The sequence below is a fragment of the Zea mays genome, chromosome 3 (genome assembly GCF_902167145.1).
Source record: "Zea mays cultivar B73 chromosome 3, Zm-B73-REFERENCE-NAM-5.0, whole genome shotgun sequence".
Taxonomy (NCBI): domain Eukaryota; kingdom Viridiplantae; phylum Streptophyta; class Magnoliopsida; order Poales; family Poaceae; genus Zea; species Zea mays.
This window is the reverse complement of record NC_050098.1, coordinates 175,774,938-175,798,178: the sequence shown is the minus strand read 5'-3', so window position 1 is coordinate 175,798,178 and position 23,241 is coordinate 175,774,938. Positions and strand designations below refer to the sequence as shown.

Genomic DNA, 23,241 nt, shown 5'->3' with positions numbered 1-23,241 from the left:
AGCACAAGATCAACCGTCCTCCTCCACGCAAGCATCTCCACCGACTCAAAATGAGGAAGAAGCTCAAGTTGATGAAGAAGAAGATCAATCAAATGAGCCACCTCAAGGTGACAGCATAGATCAAGGGGGAGATGCAAATGATCAAGACAAGGAGGATGAAGAGCAAAGGCCGCCACACCCAAGAGTCCACCAAGCAATCCAACGAGATCACCCCGTCGACACCATCCTCGGCGACATTCATAAGGGGGTAACTACTAGATCTCGTGTTGCACATTTTTGTGAGCATTACTCGTTTGTTTCCTCTATTGAGCCACACAGGGTAGAGGAAGCACTTCAAGATTCTGATTGGGTGGTGGCAATGCAAGAGGAGCTCAACAACTTCACTAGGAATGAGGTATGGCATTTAGTTCCCCGTCCTAACCAAAATGTTGTAGGAACCAAATGGGTCTTCCGCAACAAGCAAGATGAGCATGGTGTGGTGACAAGGAACAAAGCCCGACTTGTGGCCAAGGGATACTCCCAAGTCGAAGGTTTGGATTTCGGTGAAACCTATGCACCCGTAGTTAGGCTTGAGTCAATTCGCATATTATTAGCCTATGCTACTTACCATGGCTTTAAGCTTTATCAAATGGACGTGAAAAGTGCCTTCCTCAATGGACCAATCAAAGAAGAGGTCTATGTTGAGCAACCTCCCGGCTTTGAAGACAGTAAGTATCCTAACCATGTCTATAAACTCTCTAAGGCGCTTTATGGGCTCAAGCAAGCCCCAAGAGCATGGTATGAATGCCTTAGAGGTTTTCTTATTGCAAATGGATTCAAAGTCGGAAAGGCCGATCCTACGCTCTTTACCAAAACACTTGAGAATGATTTGTTTGTATGCCAAATTTATGTTGATGATATTATATTTGGGTCTACTAACGAATCTACATGTGAAGAGTTTAGTAGGATCATGACACAAAAGTTCGAGATGTCTATGATGGGGGAGTTAAAGTATTTTTTAGGATTCCAAGTCAAGCAACTCCAAGAGGGCACCTTCCTAAGCCAAACAAAGTACACTCAAGATATTCTAAGCAAGTTTGGAATGAAGGATGCCAAACCCATCAAGACACCCATGGGAACTAATGGGCATCTCGACCTCGACACGGGAGGTAAGTCCGTGGATCAAAAGGTATACCGGTCGATGATAGGTTCTTTACTCTATCTATGTGCATCTCGACCGGACATTATGCTTTCCGTATGCATGTGTGCAAGATTCCAATCTGACCCTAAGGAATCCCACCTTACGGCCGTAAAACGAATCTTGAGATATTTGGCTTATACTCCTAAGTTTGGGCTTTGGTATCCTAGGGGATCCACTTTTGATTTGATTGGTTATTCGGATGTCGATTGGGCAGGGTGCAAAATCAATAGGAAGAGCACATCGGGGACTTGCCAGTTCTTGGGAAGATCCTTGGTGTCTTGGGCTTCAAAGAAGCAAAATTCAGTCGCTCTTTCCACCGCCGAAGCCGAGTATATTGCCGCAGGCCACTGTTGCACGCAATTGCTTTGGATGAGGCAAACCCTGCGGGACTACGGTTACAAACTAACCAAAGTCCCTTTGCTATGTGATAATGAGAGTGCAATCAAAATGGCCGACAATCCCGTCGAGCATAGCCGCACTAAACACATAGCCATTCGGTATCATTTTCTTAGGGATCACCAACAAAAGGGAGATATCGAGATTTCTTACATTAATACTAAAGATCAATTAGCCGATATCTTTACCAAACCTCTTGATGAACAAACTTTTACCAAACTTAGGCATGAGCTCAATATTCTTGATTCACGCAATTTCTTTTGCTAGATTGCACACATAGCTCATTTCTATACCTTTGATCATATCTCTTTCATATGCTATGACTAATGTGTTTTCAAGTCTATTTCAAACCAAGTCATAGGTGTATTGAAAGGGAATTGGAGTCTTCGGCAAAGAAAAAGGCTTCCACTACGTAACTCATCCTTCGCCGTCACTCCAAGCAACTCTCCATTCTTGAGGGAGAAAAAGCATGATCATCAAAGGACCGGACTTCGTCTTTGGTATAATCTTAACTCATTTATTTATGACCAAAGGGGAAGATAGCACTTCGAGGGCTCTAATAATTCCGTTTTTGGCGATTCATGCCAAAGGGGGAGAAAGTACGAGCCCAAAGCAAAAGGACCGCACCACCACCCATTTCAAAAACTTAGTGTTGAATATTTTCAATTGGTATCCTATTGTGTTCAAAAGGGGGATAAAGTAGTATTTCAAAAAGGATATATCAAAACACTCTTGAACACTAAGAGGTAGATTTCATTTAGGGGAGTTTTGTTTTAGTCAAAGGAAAAGCATTTGAAACAGGGGGAGAAAAATTTCAAATCTTGAAAATGCTTTGCAAACTCTTATTCATTTACCTTTGACTATTTGCAAAAGAACTTTGAAAAAGATTTACAAAAGAATTTGCAAAAACAAAACGTGTGGTGCAAGCGTGGTCCAAAATGTTAAATAAGAAAGAAACAATCCATGCATATCTTGTAAGTATTTATATTGGCTCAATTCCAAGCAACCTTTGCACTTACATTATGCAAACTAGTTCAATTATGCACTTCCATATTTGCTTTGGTTTGTGTTGGCATCAATCACCAAAAAGGGGGAGATTGAAAGGGAATTAGGCTTACACCTAGTTCCTAAATAATTTTGGTGGTTGAATTGCCCAACACAAACAATTGGACTAACTAGTTTGCTCTAGTGCATAAGTTATACAGGTGCTAAAGGTTCACTCTCAGCCAATAAAAAGATCAAGTTTTGGATTCAACCAAGGAGCAAAGGGCCAACCGAAGGCACCTCTGGTCTGGCGCACCGGACTGTCCGGTGTGCCACCGGACAGTGTCCGGTGCACCACCGGACATGTCCGGTGTACCAGAGGACTCCAACGCGAACTTGCTACCTTCGGGAATTTCCAGAGGCACTCGCGCTATAATTCACCGGACTGTCCGGTGTACACCGGACAGTGTCCGGTGCGCCAAAGAGGAGCGGCCTCAGGAACTCGCCAGCTTCGGGAATCTCCAACGGCTCGTCCGCTATAATTCACCGGACATGTCCGGTGTGCACCGGACTGTCCGGTGCAACTCCGGAGCAACGGCTATCTCCGCGCCAACGGCTACCTGCGGCGCATTAAATGCGCGCGCAGCGCGCGCAGAAGTCAGGCGCGCCCATACTGGCGCACCGGACAAGGAACAGTGCATGTCCGGTGTGCATCGGACATCCAGGCGGGCCCACAAGTCAGAAGTTCCAACGGTCAGAATCCAACGGCAGTGATGACGTGGCGGGGGCACCGGACATGTCCGGTGTGCACCGGACTGTCCGGTGCGCCATCAAACAGACAGCCTCCCAACGGCCACATTTGGTGGTTGGGGCTATAAATACCCCAACCACCCCACCATTCATTGCATCCAAGTTTTCCACTTCCCAACTACTACAAGAGCTCTAGCATTCAATTCTAGACACACCAAAAGAGATTAAATCCTCTCCAAATTCCACACAACGCCATAGTGACTAGAGAGAGTGATTTGCTTGTGTTCTTTCGAGCTCTTGCGCTTGGATTGCTTTCTTCTTTCTTGATTCTTTCATTGCGATCAAACTCACTTGTAATTGAGGCAAGAGACACCAAACTTGTGGTGGTCCTTGTGGGAACTTTGTGTTCCAAGTGATTGAGAAGAGAAAGCTCACTCGATCCGTGGGATCGTTTGAGAGAGGGAAGGGTTGAAAGAGACCCGACCTTTGTGGCCTCCTCAACGGGGAGTAGGTTTGCAAAAACCGAACCTCGGTAAAACAAATCCGCGTGTCACACTCTTCATTTGCTTGCGATTTGTTTTCCACCCTCTCTCGCGGACTCGTTTCTTTATTACTAACGCTAACCCGGCTTGTAGTTGTGTTTATATTTGAAAATTTCAGTTTCGCCCTATTCACCCCCCCTCTAGGCGACTATCAGCACACCATTCACGCATGGAGCCTGCGGAGTCAGAGACCGAGAACAACAACCTAGGTTTGGGAAGCATGTTGCTACTGCCTCCATTACAGCCACAGCGACCACCACTACCTCCTTCTGTGAGAGGCAGCAGCAGCAGCTCAGTTTCAGCAGACACGTGTATTTTTTTCTTGCTTGCAGTGTATTGTTGATTTCAGAGTAGGAACATGTCTAACAGTGTATTGTTGATTCTTTGAAAGGAAACAAGAGAAAAGCAAGTGGAAGCTCTATGGGTGCACCAGTTGGTCAGTCGTCATCTTCAGCACGAGCAGCTGAAAATAAAGATGCAAATGAATTGGTTGTCGCAGGCACAAGTAATACTGGTACAAATGCTGTAGCTTCTGTTGATATAGCGGGCCTTGATGATGAGGAGGAGGACATACAAGAGGAGATGATTGGAACAGGAAAGAGACAAAAGAGGCGCACATCTATTGTATGGAAGTACTTTACCAAAGAAACTGTGAAAGTGGAGGTGAATGGCAAGAAGTTTGAGCAGCTATGGGCCTACTGCAACTTTCCAAAATGTAAGCAGAGATATAGAGCTGAGTCTAATCATGGAACAAACGCATTCCGCAACCATCTGAGGTCACATCACAGTATTGTCAAAGGACAACTAGAACTAAAGGCAGAAAAGGATCATGGAAAAGATGTCACCACTATTCAGCCTTTTAGGTATGATCCGGATGTTAGTCTTAGAAAATTCTATTTAGCAGTAATCATGCATGAGTACCCATTCAACATTGTTGAGCATGATTATTTTGTTGATTTCATCAAGTCGTTGAGGCCTAGTTTTGCCTTCAAGTCTAGAGTGACTGCTAGGAAAGATATACTTGACATATACTTTGAAGAAAAATAAAAATTGTATGCCTAATTGAAAAATGTAACATGTCGCTTTAGTGCAACAATGGATATTTGGACATCATGCCAGAACAAATCATACATGTGTGTGACATTGCACTGGATAGATGATTCTTGGCATATTCAGAAGAGAATTGTGGGGTTTTTTCATGTAGAAGGAAGGCATACTGGTATTAAGTTGGCACAGTGCTTTACTGAAGTGATGGTAAAATGGTTTGCTGAGAAGAAATTGTTTTCATTGACCTTGGACAATGCATCAAATAATTTAGTGGCAGTCAAAGACCTTATTGAAGATCTTAGAGTGAATGCTTCTTCTTGTTTGATTTGTGATGGAATATTCTTTCATATTAGATGTGCATGCCATATACTAAACTTGGTTGCTAGAGATGGGCTTGCTGTTATTTCAAAAGCACTGGAAAAGATCAAAGCTTTGGTACTAACTGTGAAGGGCTCTCCCTTACAATGGGAGGAACTTATGAAGCGTGCTACTGAGTGTGGATTGGATACATCAAAGGGCATTCAACTAGATGTTTCCACAAGGTGGAATTCAACTTACATGATGCTAAGGGATGCATTGCACTATAAAGATGCTTTTAGTAGGCTCAAGACATCAAATCGCCGTAAGTATGAAAACATATCTCCTTCTGAAAGTGAATGGAACATGGCTGTAGCAGTTTTTGAATGTCTAAGCAAATTTTATGATCTCACTGAATTGCTTTCTGGTACATCATACCCCACTGCAAATCTATTCTATAAAGGATTTTGTGAGGTTAGGGACTTACTGGATAACTGGTGTATCAGTACAGATTTGACTATTAGGCACATGGCTATTGGTATGAGAGAAAAATTTGAGAAATATTGGAGTTCTTCTAGTATGAGTCTTGTTGTAGCATGCTTCTTTGATCCTAGGTATAAGAGAAGGGTCATAGAGTTCTACATGAAAAAGTTTTATGGTGACTATTATCAAGTGACCCTTGAAGAATTTATGAGTGTTTTAAGGAAGTTGTATAGCTTTTATGCTTCTGAAACACCACGTCCGGCAAAGACAACTGAACATATCATCGCAACAAATTCATCACAACAGAGGAATGTAAATTTGGAACTTGAGAGTTACTTGTATGATGACTTGCCTGATAGAGATGAGTGTAATGAATTGGACAAATATATGGCTGAGCCACTTATCAAACAAAATCCGTTTGACATTTTAGCATATTGGAAGAACCAAACAGATAAGTATCCAATTCTTTCCCAAATAGCTCGTGACTTAATGTCTGTTCAAGTGTCAACAGTAGCATCTGAGTCGGCATTTAGTGCTGGTGGCCGAATCATTGATCCATATCGTAATAGACTTGACCCTGAGGTGGTGGAAGCTCTAATATGCACCAAGGATTGGATCAATGTAGTAAGAAAAGGTATATGTTTGTCCAATTATTCTTAAGTATTTATTATATGTCTATCTTTAACTTTGTATATTGAATTACATATGTATATATTCTTAATTTGCAGATTCTAAAAGTGTTCGTTCAATTGTGGCTGAACTAAAACCCCTAGAGACAAATCCTTTATCCCCTAATGCGAGCCACTTGATGGATGATGAGGTAAATTGCTGCTACCTTGCTAGAAGCCTAGAACTTATTGATTGTGCTACATTGTTGCTTGCTACCTTGCTGTCAATGTCATGTTCCTACTTTCTTTGCTGCTTGATGCTTTTCAGCCCACAAGCATACATGCTTGCTTGCTGCTAGTGCTTTTGCTTCCTGCTTGCTGGCTTGCCGCATCCCCATACATACATTTCTTGTTGCAGGTTGCTTGCTACTTGATGCTTCCTGCGAGGCTGCTACCTATCATTTGCAAATACTTATACAGATGTATTCTAAAATGTAGGAACATGACCGGGATAGTGATTCCCAATTCATGAATGAAGATGGCGAGCTGTGAAGAAATCTTACAAATGTGTGTTTGATGTCATGAAGACATTGAAGACCTTATATTGTGTCCATGTGTGTGTGTCGGTGTGTGAGTGTGACTATAAGTCTATTACTCTGTTAACTGTTATTGTGTATGGACTGAATTTATGTGGGCAGAGTGAGTGTAAGTTTACTTGTTGGATACTTGGATTTGGAATTGTGCTATGTGCTCATGTACTATTGTGGACTTATTTTATTTTCATGTTGTTCAATGGCTATGTGGTCAACTGGTCATGTAATCATGTGGTGATGTGGACTTATTTTCCGGTTAATTTTTCCGTTGAGGTAATTTCCGTTCGTTTTCGGTTAATTTTCGGCCGTTTTGGTTCGTTTCCGTAAACCCGTATAACCCGAACCCGTTTCCGCCCGTGGTTGTTCCGCTCCCGCTCCCATTTCCGATGAAGAATTGCGGGAGCGGAAACGGAAGAAGGGTTTTTCCGTCCGTTTCCGTCCGTTTTCATCGCTACTTCCGGTTCAGAAAACCACGACATATTGCATGTTTGAATTGTAGCAAAAAATCATGTTTCTTGGATCATGTATAGTTGAGTTATAGATTTATCTAGGTTTATGTTTTAACTAACTAGTTTTTAAATCTGTAACCGAGTCATACGTGATCCAATGAGCATGAAAAATTTAACGGACTCAGCATGTGTAGATCTATATAGTGAATATATGATATAATACGTTTTAGTACAAGATAGCTTTAGATCTATATATTTCTATTATTAATTCATAGTTGTAATTTTCTGTGGTCCAATTTTGATGAAATCTTTATGGTGAACTAATAGTTACATGCATGCTCGAGATGTAGTAAAATTTTGATGCTGATATATGGTTGAGTTATAGATTTTTATATGTTTCAAAACCCTAAAATCTAAGCCCATTCTATATGGTACAATGACCATAATTTTTTCACTACATCTCATCTCAACATGCAATAATTAGCTCGCCATATTTTCTTTTTATCATAACTGGCCACAAAAACTGTTGCTATAAATTACTTATAGAAAAACATAGTTTTAAATGTACTAAAACATACCATATCATATACCATGTAATATGAGCTAGCATAATTGAATTTTATATATTATGATTGCTGTATAATCTACTATATTCTTTTAAAAAATAAACTAAAATAAAGGGAGAGAAAAACTGTCTTTTGCTACAGCTGAGCTAGAAAAGGAACCTTTTTCCGCGCGTTATTCTTCTTCTTGTATTCGAAAGCCCAAGCCCAACTGATAAAAGGCCCATGCTCAAGCGATAAGACGAGAATAAACAACCACCGATCCCCCAGGGCCCAGGCCCACGCGCACACATTCTGATTCCGAAGGCAAGGGCGTGTACATGGCGGTGAGACGAGGAGCCAAAACCCAACGGCGACGAGAAATCCACGGCGGCTAGTTCACCCCATCCGGCGCGAGCGACTCCCTCCGCCTGCACCAAAAACGAGGGCGTTTTCGTGTCCCCTCCTCCAAACTCCGGAGCCCACATCCTCCAGTCCCCACTCACCTGCGCCACTCCCCACCACGCTCCTCAAAACCCTAGGTCCTTCGATCTAATGCCGTGAGCTCTCGAATTCTCAATTCCCCCAGCCTCTCCATGGAAGACCCCGTGGCGGTACCCTCCTCGTCCTTGACCGACCCTGCCGCTGCCGCCGCAGCTAGGGTTCCGGGTGCGGTGGCAGCAGCCCCTGGCGTCACCTCTGCGCCGTCCGCTCTCGCTCCGACGCAGCCGCCTGCCACCGCGGCCGCGGTCTCTGAAGCCGCGACGCCGTGCCAGAGGCAGCTGTTCACAGTGGAGCTGCGGCCAGGGGAGACCACAATCGTGTCGTGGAAGAAGCTTCTCAAGGAGGCCGGGCACACCGCCGCGGCACCGCCAGTGGCGGTGGAGCCAGCGTTCGCCGCACATGCGGGCCCATCTGGTCCGGTAAGCAGTCATCTTGCTGTTGTTGCTTGTTGGTTGGTTACCTGCTGCATCGCTGTAATCTGTGCGCTACCTAGCTTAGCTTTGAAAATAGAAGGATTCTCTGCAGACTGAGGGTAAGATCTGCAAGATGTAACGTGAGGACCGTTTTGTGTTTGGTAGGTAGCAACACGTACATCCCTCATAAAAAGCATACCTTTAGGGAACCTGTTTGTAGTGATGACGATGACAACATCGATGTTCTTAATCGCTATGAACACAGTGTGGTTGTATTCCATTGTTGGGTTGAGCTATGTATGTATATATTTTTTATGTTAGGTACCTGTGCTGTATCATGCAGAGATGTTCTACAGTGAGTATTAGTTCCTCTCTCTTGTAATCTGCCAAAATCTTGAAAGTATATAGGCCCAAATCAACGAAATATCACCCTGATGAATTGTTGTACATGACTACATGTTCATGCCAAAACCTTGTCATTCTTGAACATGACGCTCTTAACACCCAAGTATTTCAGTCTGAGAAGTATGTTAAAATAGTGGAATCCACTGAATTTCTTTACATTCAAGAAGCGTCGTATTTAACATCTAGTTTGTTTTATCTTTTGAATCAGGCACATCCTGCAGAAAATGACCCAAAGGATCCAACACAGCCAAATCGGTTCAATGCAGTGATTGAAAAAATAGAGCGCCTTTACATGGTAGTAAACGTCGTGCTGCATTTGATCCCATGTTCACCATGGATGATGTTTTGACTACATGTACAAATTCTCAGGGAAAACATAGCAGCGATGAAGAGGATCTTAATGATGTACCAGATGATGATCAGTATGACACTGAGGATTCTTTCATTGATGATGCCGAATTGGTTAGTTATATTCAAACTATTATTTGTTTTGTCTAGACAAGTTTGGTTCATTGCTTCTGGATCTGTTCTGGTATCAGATTTATGCTTACTAAACCGTGTTCCTTAAAATGTCTTGATTTTGTACATGATATAGTTATTATGTAGGTTGCATCAAATAATATTAATATTTACCCTATGTTTTAATTTAGCTCTACGTTTCTGTACTCTTTGTTTTTCGATAGGGGAAATCCTATTCTTTTTTCTGATATGGAATTGCCACTTGAGCTGTAATGTCATGAGATATGCTAAAATCTATCAATTGAGAATGGACTTTATTTTCTTATTACTGATTTATTTAATGTTTGCCTTGCAGGATGAATATTTCGAAGTTGATAATTTGAAAACTAAGCATGATGGCTATTTTGTGAACAAGGGAAAATTGGAACAGATGTAAGGTTCTCGAAATAATTAATTTTGGAGTCAATAGGGACAAAGACAGTGAAATATGTGATCCGTACTCTTCTGGTAACATCTGTTAATTCCTTTCTGGGCAGCACAATTGATAGGATAGGCCTGGTGCAGTGGTGAGAAGCCTTCCCACTGAGCCAAAATGACCTGGTTCGACACATCCTCCCTGCAAAATGCAGGGGTAAGGCTTGCCTGGTTATTCCTTCACAGACCCCACTCATGTGGGAGCTGCCAGCTCTGGCTCTGTCCTTTTTTAATATGTACTCCTTCAATTCCAAATTATAAGACATTCTGGCTTTTCTAGGTATGTTGTTTTTATTATGTATCTAGACATAGTGTATATCTAAATGCATAACTAAAATTATGTATCTAGAAAAGCCAAAGCGTCCTATAATTTGGAATGGAAGAAGTACATGCTGTGCCAGCTGATATAGGAAATGTCATAGGCACATGTGAATAGCCCTTAACATTGAAAACGAAATGAATGACAAATTGTTGTGCTTATGTTAAGATTTGTCATCTACATTAATTTATTCAAAGCAACGAATTGAAACGGCATCATTACATGCTTGCTTGCACACCTGCATTGCTATATTCATGTCAGCAGTGATGAAATGATATACATCAATGTGGTCCTATTTTGCAGTGAACCTGGTACAGCGGCAAATGTTGCTCCAAAGAAAAGGAGAAGAAAGGATGCATCAAGTTCTTATCTGGAGAGTAATCACCTTGGTCCAATTGATTATTTTGATATTGGCGATGTACCTGAAAAATCCTCTGCAAGAGGTACTGTGCAGACGGGAAAACAGTTAGTTAGTAGCAACGTAAGTTCTTATGGTCAATACCATGAGGACAATAGAGTGGTGAAGAATAAAATCAGTGGTCCTGGAGGAGCCCCTAAAAGAAAATCTTCTGAATTCTCGGGTGACGCTGCAGCACGAGCTAAGATTATTAAGGATGTCTCGCATGCTCCTTTGGAGCTAAGAGACATGGAAAAGCATAAAGCTGCAGCACTACCTGTTGACTATGCACATAAGTCAAAAATCAGCGAAACATTTGATTATGCATATCCAGCTTATAGGGATAAAGGCACTTCAGGGCAACTTGATTTCCAACAAAGAAAGATAAGCAGGGAAAATCAAGGTCCATCAAATAGAACCTATCGCAAAGAGAAACATGGAACAAATGAATATCCTGGCATCGCTATGGCTACTGCGGTCTATTCTACACAAACAATGGTAAGTATTTCATTCTCATATTCTGCTTGTGGCACAAGAGAGTCTTCAACCCAGTTTAACATTTTCTGTTTTCAGCACCCAGTTGTTGGTAGGGAGGGTTCAGGAACTAAACCCAAAGGCACCAGGCTTGAGCGAGCTATTCGCGATCTCCAGAAGATCGTTGCAGAATGTGAGTGTTTTACTGTATACCCCTGCTGTGCTAGAGCTTTTCTGTGGACAAAGTTGTGCTGGAAGTAATTTTAAATGCTTGAATTCTTCTTGCAGACAGACCACCAACAATTGATATTAATGAGGTAGATCCAAATGGCCAGGTAGCAGTTAAAAGACGGTTGCCTCCTGAAATAAAGCAAAAGCTTGCGAAGGTTGCAAGGTTATCGGTATGTGGTACACTAGCACCACTTTCAAATTTACTTTAGATTCAAGTGTGGATTCTACCCTGTCTAAACTTTTTTTTGTTGCAGACCAGATATGCATGCATTGGTTTATGAAATTGTTTTCCCCCTAAAGTTCTAGCATGCATGCTTTATTTGATTGAGTGTCTGTTCTTTAGTGCGTGTTTCTTTCATTTGTACTAATTGCTAGTATTTCGATTTCTTAATCCAACACACGCCAAACAGAATCCTTTCTATTACTTTGTGTATACTTGACCTGTCCACAATACTGTTGTGTGGTGTAGGCAAATAACGGAAAGATCCAAGAACATGAGCTAATGAATCGCCTCATGGGCATAGTTGGACACCTTGTTCAGCGCAGGACACTGAAGGTTAGGAATGGAAGCTAATTGGCTTATCTTGGATATGTATTTGCTATTGTAGAGCACTGGTAACTGGTTGGTTTTGTCTTTGTTTTTATTGATTGAAAAGTTAGATACTGACGCGATCTTGAACTTGTAATGTTGGCCTATGTTCATCTAAATCTATGTTAGCAAAAAATACAATATATTGTTGTGTAAGAAAAGCATCTTTCTTGTCTAAACTAGCAATATCATTTTAGAACCTATCACTTCCAAATGTTGCATCATATTACGGGTTCAGTTAGAAGACTTTGAGAGCCAATGCATTTTCAAAATGTCATATTGGGGTAGTGCGTCAATTAAGCTATGGCAAAACTTCCCAGTTTGTTATTTTTCATCAAATATGAATAGAGTACAACAAAAACAACAAATTCTTTTAATCCCAAGCAAGTTTGGCTAGGCTAGACAGATATGAATAATGATTTTTTTAGCATGCCAACTCAGGTCCTTGTCTCTTTGTCTGTAGTAGGTTTATGTTGCAAAAGTAATGGCAATCATAGAAAAACTATCATAATTTGGCTATTCAATGTACTCAAATAGCACTGGCAATGCTGATCTATGAGGTAAATATAAAACAGAGTGCAACATGAAGACCAACTGAGCAACAGATATAATATTTTGATATTTGATTTGGTGTAAAAAAAGAAATCTGCTATCTTTAAAAAGGGGACTCCTAGATCAGCCTACGTGTGGTGCCTTGGCAACAGTGGGAGCCTGACTTTTCCTATAGCCTAGTTCGTTTTGAAAGTCTAGTGCTGTTGCGCAGAATATCTAGTTGTCGATTTGACCATTATGTTATAGTCTAGGTTTATGTTTAGGGATGGCAGCGGGTCAGGTATTATCCGCACATGAGTATACCTGTGATCCTAATTTTTACCCGTGCCCGCGAGCATACCTGCGGGCTGCGGGTAAGATATTGTACCTGTGCCCGCACCCGACGGGTATCTTGTACCTATCGGGTATATTAAGAGTGATCAAATAATGAAGTCATAGTGGTATGAAATAATAAATTCATTGCTAAACAACATGTAAATATACCTGCTAGGTATATTAAGACAAATAATAGTCATAGTGGTATGATATAATAAATTCATAGTTAAACATCATGTAAATATATCAATGTCACTTGTGTAGAGTTCACTAGGACAATATACAGTAGCTCACAAGTCACAATACATAACTAGAACAATAATTCGGTCATTCATGCTCGTACAAATAACACAAAAAACTTACACAAGAACTAACATAACAAGTTAGTAGCTCACGCAATCACTTTATTTAGCCATCCAAAAAATATCATCTCTATAGTTCGACATTGTTATGCATAATTGCATATGCTACACATTACATGTTAAGACTGTCCAGCAGTTCACCCATATGGTTACCTAAAACACTGTTTTGCACTGTAGACTGCATTGTTCGCAGAGTGGAGTTTGAATATGGGTATGTGAATGGGTAAGCTACTGTAGATATCCTAAATGAGCTAGTCCACATGATATGCGAACGACATGTGATATATATTCATATATATTCTCAAATTGCGGGTACCCGCAGGTAAAATTTGATATGTGTACTCTACCTGTATATTTGCGGGTACCCGACCCTCATGTACATGCGGGTGAGATTTCATACCCATGCCAACACCCATCGGGTAGGAAACTCGTGGATACACACACCCGCGGGTAAGATTGTCATCCCTATCTATTTTGTAGTATATTGATCCCGTGTGATGACCATTCACTCAAGCTACACGTCCAGGACAATTATTTTAACTTAGTATGCTTGCTTCCATTTCTAATCATTCCTATCTTTAACAGAGAAACATGAAAGAAATGGTAGAATCTGGTATATCTGCTAAACTGGAGAAGGCTGACAGGTTTCAGCGTGTAAAATTGGAGATCAATGAGATGATTAAAGAGCGTATGGCTACAAAGTCCAAGGTAAAGATATAATTGGTTACAAGTGTTAGACTTCCCTCTAGTCTATTGATATATGAACTCTTGTTATTAATACTTTTTTCTTATAGCATTGTGGCTGATGATAGATGTTCTGTTGTCAACATGCTACCAGGTCAATGAACAGGATGGTTCAGCTGATGATTTTCAGGTTGCTAATGATGAAAGAAGAGCTTTAAAAACAAAGTATACAATGGATACTGCATTGGAGGACAAGATGTGTGATCTGTATGATATGTATGTTGAGGTATAAACCTATCAACATGTTTGTTCATTTTGAAGCCTGATAAGGCGTTAGCACGAATTGTTAGCTTTATCATTTGCATGTTAGTGAAGGTACAGTTACAAATGGGTATATCTGATCCTAGTTTACTCTTTCATTATTAGTGAAACATGTAGATGAGTTCTATAGAACGAAAGTGGCTTGAATGACATCCTATCTAAATCCTTGTCAGGGTATGGATGAAGACAAGGGCCCTCAAAGCAGGAAGTTATATGTAGAGGTACTATTCCTGAAGCCTCACCTTGTTTCTTGTTTTTGTTTCTTTTAATAAGATTCTTTGGAATCTGAGGGCTGATTTGTTAGGGATCCTGCTTCTTGAAAAAACAGTTTTTGTTTCAGTTTCTTCTTCTAAGAGATGTCTGTCTGTTGTGTTTCTGTTTCTTGGGAAATTGTTTGGCAAACCAGGGTTTTTTAGGTTCTTGAAAGGAGAACAACTTTTTATGTTTCCTCCTTTGCAATGTGATAAAAAGAAAGCTGGTTTCTGTTGCGAAACACCGGGTTTTGAATGGGTTGGCAGGGTTTCTATGGTTTCTGCCAAGCAACTGAAACCAGAACACTGCCAAAATGTCCCTGAATGTCCCTTTGACTTATTGGATTAATCTCCTATACCATTCGTGGTTGAAACCATGCCCATTTTCATTTATGAAAGTGTCATTAACATTTCCATTTTAATTTTTGAACCTGGAGGCTGGTCGCTGGTGTAGTTACTCCCTCTAGCCACAAAAACTCGACACATTTGACTTCGCATGGGTCACTAACTTAATTCTAGAATGTATTCTTAAAGCCATTCAAATATAAGAGGTTTTGCTTAGTACTCCTGTCCCAAATTAAAATTTGTTTTAGTTAATTAATATGTTCATACAATACTTGATGTATGTGTTTTATGTGTCTAGGTTCACCTTCATCCATTTGAATATAGATATAAAAATAAAGAGCTAAAACGACTACTATTTTGGAACGGAGAGAGTATTTTGATACATATAACTAACACATTTCCAAATTTGAAATAGTAATTCTTTTATGGTTTCACCAAATCTTGTCCTAAACGGCATTTTTTTGTGACCGGACATAGTATTTGTTTTGAGTAAAAGAGTAAGATATGCTTTTAATATATAGTTAAGATACCAGTTTTGTAAAATGTCATACCCACATTGCTAGTGTTTGTAATGATCCTTTCTCTCTCCCCAAATTTAGGTAAGATTTCTTACAACATGTAACACAAAGAATCTTCTGCTGAATACTTGTTAAATCATGCAAAGACTTCTTGGTTTTTGTATGTACTGGAACTTTTTTTTTTTGTAGATAACAACATTGATCTCATTTTCTTACACCAGCTTGCCGAGTTATGGCCTCATGGTTGCATGGACAATGTCGGGATCAAAGATGCCATTTATAGATCAAAGGAGCGAAGAAGATTATTGTACAGCCAGCAAAAGGTCATCATTATAAATATTCCTCTTTTCCCATTCGTTGTTATTTATACGAGTTAGAAGTTGAAACAAATGTGGCATTAGAATGTAAGGTCAACTTTATATTTTGTATCATTCTGTCGCTCATTTTCCCCCCACAATAATTAAATATAGGTTCGCAGTGAAGAGAGAATGAAGAGGAAGAGGCTGGCTGCAACAGCAAAGCTGCCAGATGGCCTCGCAGTTGCAATGCAAAGTGGAGTTGCCCCACAAGTTGCACAGCCACCCATAACAAATCCCATCACATACCATACGGCTGATTATGGACAGAACCCGGGGTTAAAATATTTTGATAGGGCTCGTGAAACGAGCTCCAGTGCAATCCCTGATGACGGCAACAGAATTGCTGGTGAGGTCAAGAAGAAGAAAAGAAAACCTGAATATGACCCTGTAGATACACAAGCTAACCTACCAAGGGCTCCCATGCCGCACGGGAGCGAGAAGCAAAAGCCTTCTAAGCCTGCTGACGAGGCCAGTGCTGGTAGCCTGCCCTCCATGGCGACAACTCAAACTGTGCTTGGCCTACCGTCGGTGCTTGGTCATAACCAACAACCTAGCTGATTCTTTCGGCGTAGTGTTGGACATTTGGTTCTCCTTATAGGCCTTTTTCAGCTGCTGTAACAAATTATGGCCTTTCCATGTGTTCAGCATCGATTGTTGAGACTAACATGTTCCCGAGTAGAGAGGATATTTGATCACTCTTTACTTTTCCAGCATTGCATGGTTGGTACCCTTGCCCAGATTATCTGTGCAGCGCTGATAGATATGATCTGCAACCCCTTCAAATACCAGTTGTAATTATGAATATTTTCTCGAGACATGTACTGCTCATATTGTGCGAAGCGATGTGCAGATTTTCTTTTACTTTTGTTCAAGTGTGTTTGGGTCCCAACTCCCACCCTTGTGTGGTCCACTGGTTCAAGCGTCGAGGGAAAATATCTTTGTGTCTTCAAACTTACGCATAGTCAGGCCTCCTTTTGAGCAAAGGAAAGAGGGCTCCTTTGAAACAAAGGAAAAATGAAGGCCTCCTAAATGGTCTCTATGATCCATTTGTTACAAAAAAAGTTAAACGAACGGTCGGGGAGTATTAATTAGGGCTCTCTTGAATGATTTTTAAGGGGTAAGTAAAAAAAATTCTAAAGACAAGTTATTTGTGAAAAGCCCTCTCTACGATCTTTTAGCGATATTTTTTTTGGTGTGAGGTACAAACAATTTTTTTTGACACCATGTGTCGAGGAAATGATTCTTGGGCCTCTGAGGCCCACTAGTTAGTAGAAGGGGGAAAATGATTCTTGGGCCTCTTAGGCCCACTAGTTTGTAGAAGGCCGAGGGAAATGTTTGTCCCATTGTTAGTCTTGAGGCACCGAGCCCAGGGTCGGGTGAGGCGGAGACGAAAGGGGGTCGGCGGATCGAGAGGAAGTCACTCGAGTGGATTTCACGCCTGACCCGTCGCAAGTGACCGACTGCATTAATTGCACCTGACATTGATCCACAGAAGGAGAGTCGATCCGCCTTCCAATCATTACCTACGACCCTCCAGGCATGCGACCCACTCATGATCTATTGAGCCTAGGCCTGAGTGCACTGGCCGCCTATAGGATTGAGAGCACCTAGAGGGGGGGTGAATAGGTGATCCTGTAAATCTTGAAAACTTAAGCCACAAAACTTTGATTAAGTGTTAGCACAGTTAATGCCAAGTGGCTAGAGCGAAGATCTTGCACAATATGATAATCACAAGAAGATCAACACAGAGAGGACACGGTGATTTATCCCGTGGTTCGGCCAAGTACAAAACTTGCCTACTCCACGTTGTGGCGTCCCAACGGACGAGAGTTGCACTCAACTCCTCTCAAGTGATCCAATGATCAACTTGAATACCACAGTGTTATGCTTTTCTTCTCAATATCCCGTTTGCGAGGAATCTCCACAACTTGGAGCCTCTCGCCCTTACACTTGAGATTCACAAAGAAATACGGAGTAAGGAAGGAAATGAGCAACACACACAAGACTTCAAAAGATCAGAGCAACACGCACACAAGCAGCAACAAGAGCTCGCAACACAACTCAAAGAGTTCACAACTCCACAAGAGCTCTATATGCTATCACAATGAAACGAATGCGCGAGATCGATGTCTTGGTGCTTAGGAATGTTGTAGGAATACTTGGTGTTCTCCTCCATGCGCCTAGGGGTCCCTTTTATAGCCCCAAGGCAGCTAGGAGCCGTTGAGAACAAATATGGAAGGCCATCCTTGCCTTCTGTCGTCGGGCGCACCGGACAGTCCGGTGCACACCGGACACTGTCCGGTGCCCGATTTCTTTCCTTAACAGGCGCAGCCGACCGTTGTCGGCCGTTGCAGATCTGGCGCACCGGACAGTCCGGTGCACACCGGACAGTCCGGTGCCTCCTTCCGACCGTTGGCCAGACCACGTGTCGCGCGCAGATTCCGCGGCCGACCGTTGGCTCGGCCGACCGTTGGCTCACCGGACAGTCCGGTGCACACCGGACAGTCCGGTGAATTTTAGCCGTACGCCGTCGGCAAATTCCCGAGAGCGGCGTCTTCAGGTCGAGGCAGCCTGGCGCACCGGACACTGTCCGGTGCCCCAGACCGAAACAGCCTGTTGGCTGTACACAGCCAACATTCTCCTTTTCTTCTCTCTGTTTCTAACACTTAGACAAATATATTAGTACACAAAACCAATGTACTAAGACTTAGAAACATACCTTTACTTGTGATTTGCACTTTGTTCATCCATGGGCATAGATTCACATTTAAGCACTTGTGTTGGCACTTAATCACCAAAATACTTAGAAATGGCCCAAAGGCACATTTCCCTTTCAATCTCCCCCTTTTTGGTGATTTATGCCAACACAACATAAAGCAACTAGAACAAGTGCAAAATCACTTCAAATAGAATAATTTTGAGTTCTATTCAATTTTGGCATATATGGATCATCCTTTGCCACCACTTGGTTTGTTTTTGCAAATCAAACTCAAATCTCTATCTCTAAGTCAAACACACATGTTGAAGCATAAAGAGAGTCATTCCAAAAGAGATTGATCAAAGATTTCAAAAACTCCCCCTATTTCCCATAATCATTACTTCTCCCCACAAGAAACCAACTTTTGACAAAAGAGACAATAAGAGAGTTTTGACAAAACAAAAAGCTCTATTTCACTATTTTCAAAATTTCTCAAGTGGTAGCTGATCCATTTATCGCTTTGGCCTTTATTTTCTCCCCCTTTGGCATCAAGCACCAAAACGGGATCAATCTTGGCCTTTTAACCCCATTGCCTCACCAAAATCTTCAATTAAGAGCAAATGGCAATAAGAGTTTAAAGATGAACTTGGAAAGGTTACTCTTTTTATCGGAGTGCAGTGGAAGTCTTGCATGGTCCAAGTCCACCTTTTCCCTTTCAATTCTCCTTCGAGACTAGATCAAGCAAACTCAAGCATATGGTTAGTCTCAAAGGGTCAAGTTGTAACACATCTCCCCCTTCATATGTGCATCTCTTGCACAAGGACTTGTGAGGTCCGGGGAGTGCTTATACAACTTGAGCACCATTATAAGCAACAAAATGCAGAATGAACATGATCAAAGGCATAAACACATGTATGCTACTATTCAATCCAAGTTCCGCGAATCTAAGACATTTAGCTCACTACGCAGCCTGCAAAAGGTCTTCTCATCTAGAGGCTTGGTAAAGATATCGGCTAGCTGGTTCTCGGTGCTAACATGAAACACTTCGATATCCCCCTTTTGCTGGTGGTCTCTCAGAAAGTGATGCCGGATGTCTATGTGCTTTGTGCGGCTGTGTTCAACAGGATTTTCCGCCATGCGGATAGCACTCTCATTATCACATAGGAGTGGGACTTTGCTCAGATTGTAGCCAAAGTCCCTGAGGGTTTGCCTCATCCAAAGTAGTTGCGCGCAACACTGACCTGCGGCAACATACTCGGCCTCAGCGGTGGATAGGGCAACAGAGGTTTGTTTCTTAGAGTTCCATGACACCAGGGACCTTCCTAAGAATTGGCACGTCCCCGATGTACTCTTCCTATCGACCTTACATCCAGCATAGTCGGAATCTGAGTATCCAACCAAGTCAAAGGTAGACCCCTTTGGATACCAGAGCCCGAAGCAAGGCGTAGCAACTAAATATCTCAAAATTCGCTTCACCGCCACTAAGTGACACTCCTTAGGGTCGGATTGAAATCTAGCACACATGCATACGCTAAGCATAATATCCGGTCTACTAGCACATAAGTAAAGTAATGACCCTATCATTGACCGGTATGCTTTTTGATCAACGGACTTACCTCCTTTGTTGAGGTCGGTGTGTCCGTCGGTTCCCATCGGCGTCTTTGCGGGCTTGGCGTCCTTCATCCCAAACCGCTTTAGCAAGTCGTGCGTGTACTTCGTTTGAGAGATGAAGGTGCCATCCTTGAGTTGCTTCACTTGGAACCCAAGGAAGTAGTTCAACTCGCCCATCATCGACATCTCGAATTTCTGCGTCATCACCCTGCTAAACTCTTCACAAGACTTTTGGTTAGTAGAACCAAATATTATGTCATCGACATAAATTTGGCACACAAACAAATCACCATCACATGTCTTTGTAAAAAGAGTTGGATCGGCTTTCCCAACCTTGAAAGCATTAACAATTAGAAAGTCTCTAAGGCATTCATACCATGCTCTTGGGGCTTGCTTAAGTCCATAGAGCGCCTTAGAGAGCTTACACACATGGTCGGGGTACCGTTCATCCTCGAAGCCAGGGGGTTGCTCCACGTACACCTCCTCCTTGATTGGCCCGTTGAGGAAAGCGCTCTTCACATCCATTTGGTACAACCTGAAAGAATGATGAGCGGCATATGCTAGCAAGATACGAATTGATTCTAGCCTAGCCACAGGAGCAAAGGTCTCCTCGAAATCCAAACCTGCGACTTGGGCATAACCTTTTGCCACAAGTCGAGCCTTGTTTCTCGTCACCACCCCGTGCTCGTCCTGTTTGTTGCGGAACACCCACTTGGTTCCCACAACATTTTGCTTCGGACGAGGCACCAGTGTCCAAACTTCATTCCTTTTGAAGTTGTTGAGCTCCTCCTGCATGGCCAACACCCAGTCCGGATCTAGCAAGGCCTCCTCTACCCTGAAAGGCTCAATAGAAGAGACAAAGGAGTAATGCTCACAAAAATTAACTAGTCGAGATCGAGTAGTTACTCCCTTGCTAATGTCACCCAGAATTAGGTCGACGGGATGATCCCTTTGAATCATCGCTCGAACTTGGGTTGGAGGTGCCGGTTCCGCTTCTTCCTCCATCACATGATCATCTTGTGCTCCCCCTTGATCACACGCCTCCTGTTGATGAACCCGTTCATCGTCTTGAGTTGGGGGATGCACCATAATTGAGGAAGAAGGTTGATCTCGTTCATCTTGTTCCTGTGGCCGAACGTCTCCAATTGCCATGGTTCGTATAGCGGCCGTCGGAACATCTTCTTCATCTACATCATCACAATCAACAACTTGCTCTCTTGGAGAGCCATTAGTCTCATCAAATACAACGTCGCTAGAGACTTCAACCAAACCCGATGATTTGTTGAAGACTCTATACGCCTTTGTATTTGAGTCATAACCTAACAAAAACCCTTCTACAGCTTTGGGAGCAAATTTAGAATTTCTACCCTTCTTCACTAGAATGTAGCACTTGCTCCCAAATACGCGAAAGTAAGATACATTGGGTTTGTTACCGGTTAGTAGCTCATACGACGTCTTCTTGAGGAGGCGATGAAGGTAGACCCTGTTGATGGCGTGGCAAGCCGTGTTCACGGCTTCCGTCCAAAAGCACTCGGGGGTCTTGAACTCTTCTAGCATCGTCCTCGCCATGTCGATGAGCGTCCTGTTCTTCCTCTCTACCACACCATTTTGCTGTGGTGTGTAGGGAGCGGAGAACTCGTGCTTGATCCCTTCCTCTTCAAGGAACTCCTCCACTTGAAGGTTCTTGAACTCGGACCCGTTGTCGCTCCTTATCTTCTTCACTTTGAGCTCAAACTCATTTTGAGCTCTCCTGAGGAAGCGCTTGAGGGTCCCTTGGGTTTCAGACTTATCCTGCAAAAAGAACACCCAAGTGAAGCGGGAAAAGTCATCAACAATAACTAGACCATACTTACTCCCTCCTATGCTCAGATAGGCGACGGGTCCGAAGAGGTCCATATGCAGCAGCTCCAGGGGTCTTGAAGTGGTCATCACATTCTTGTTGTGATGTGCTCCTCCCACTTGTTTACCTGCTTGACAAGCTGCACAAGGTCTATCCTTTTCGAATTGCACGTTAGTCAAACCTATCACGTGTTCTCCCTTTAGAAGCTTGTGAAGGTTCTTCATCCCCACATGTGCTAAGCGGCGATGCCACAGCCAGCCCATGCTAGTCTTAGCTATTAAGCATGCATCTAGACCGGCCTCTTCTTTTGCAAAATCAACTAAATAAAGTTTGCCGTCTAATACACCCTTAAAAGCTAGTGAATTATCACTTCTTCTAAAGACAGACACATCTACATTTGTAAATAGACAGTTATATCCCATATTGCATAATTGACTAACAGATAGTAAATTATAACCAAGAGACTCTACTAAAAACACATTAGAGATAGAGTGCTCATTTGAAATTGCAATTTTACCTAACCCTTTTACCTTGCCTTGATTCCCATCACCGAATATAATTGAATCTTGGGAATCCTTATTTTTGACGTAGAAGGTGAACATTTTCTTCTCCCCCGTCATATGGTTTGTGCATCCGCTGTCGATAATCCAGCTTGAACCCCCGGATGCATAAACCTGCAAGGCAAATTTAGGCTTGGGTCTTAGGTACCCAACTCATGTTGGGTCCTACAAGGTTAGTGCAAATATCCTTAGGGACCCAAATGCAAGTTTTGTCTCCCTTGCATTTTGCCCCTAACTTCCTAGCAACAATTTTCTTATCCTTTCTACAAATAGCAAAGGAAGCATTTAAAGCACAATAAATTATGGAAGGTTCATTCACTACTTTCCTAGGAGCATGAATAACATTCTTTCTAGGCATAGCATTTTTCCTAGACATATTTCTACCATGCATAAAGGAAGAACTAGAAGCAACCATGACATGAGCATCAAAATCATCATAAGCATTATAACCCCTATAAGCACTTCTATCATGATACAAAAAAGCATGGTTCTTTTTAGTGCTACTAGCCATAGGAGCCTTCCCTTTCTCCTTGATGGAGATAGGAGCCTTATGGCTTGTCAAGTTCTTGACTTCTCTCTTGAAGCCAAGCCCATCCTTAATTGAGGGGTGTCTACCAACCGTGTAGGCATCCCTAGCAAATTTTAGTTTATCAAAATTACTCTTGCTAGTCTTAAGTTGAGCATTAAGA

At 42.2% G+C, this 23,241-nt stretch overlaps 1 protein-coding gene across 1 annotated transcript; it reads left to right on the top strand.

Annotated features, from left to right (window-relative positions):
• The first annotated feature begins 8,160 nt into the window (after positions 1–8,160).
• Positions 8,161–16,704, top strand: LOC103650918 (ubinuclein-1). The gene is made up of 13 exons (XM_020550403.1): positions 8,161–8,794; positions 9,402–9,488; positions 9,563–9,655; positions 10,008–10,084; positions 10,749–11,340; positions 11,416–11,509; positions 11,605–11,717; positions 12,017–12,103; positions 13,951–14,073; positions 14,204–14,335; positions 14,544–14,591; positions 15,706–15,807; positions 15,955–16,704. The coding sequence occupies exons 1-13, from the start codon at positions 8,468–8,470 to the stop codon at positions 16,399–16,401; spliced, it is 2,322 nt and encodes a 773-aa protein (XP_020405992.1). The 5' UTR covers positions 8,161–8,467; the 3' UTR covers positions 16,402–16,704.
• Positions 16,705–23,241: the final 6,537 nt, after the last annotated feature.

Bases quoted from the DNA above. Each gene is read 5' to 3' on its own strand.
- LOC103650918 (XM_020550403.1), top strand. From the start codon at position 8,468: ATGGAAGACCCCGTGGCGGTACCCTCCTCGTCCTTGACCGACCCTGCC. The intron at 12,104-13,950 runs GTTAGGAATGGA...TATCTTTAACAG, and splicing joins TTCAGCGCAGGACACTGAAG to AGAAACATGAAAGAAATGGT. The intron at 14,336-14,543 runs GTATAAACCTAT...AATCCTTGTCAG, and splicing joins TGTATGATATGTATGTTGAG to GGTATGGATGAAGACAAGGG.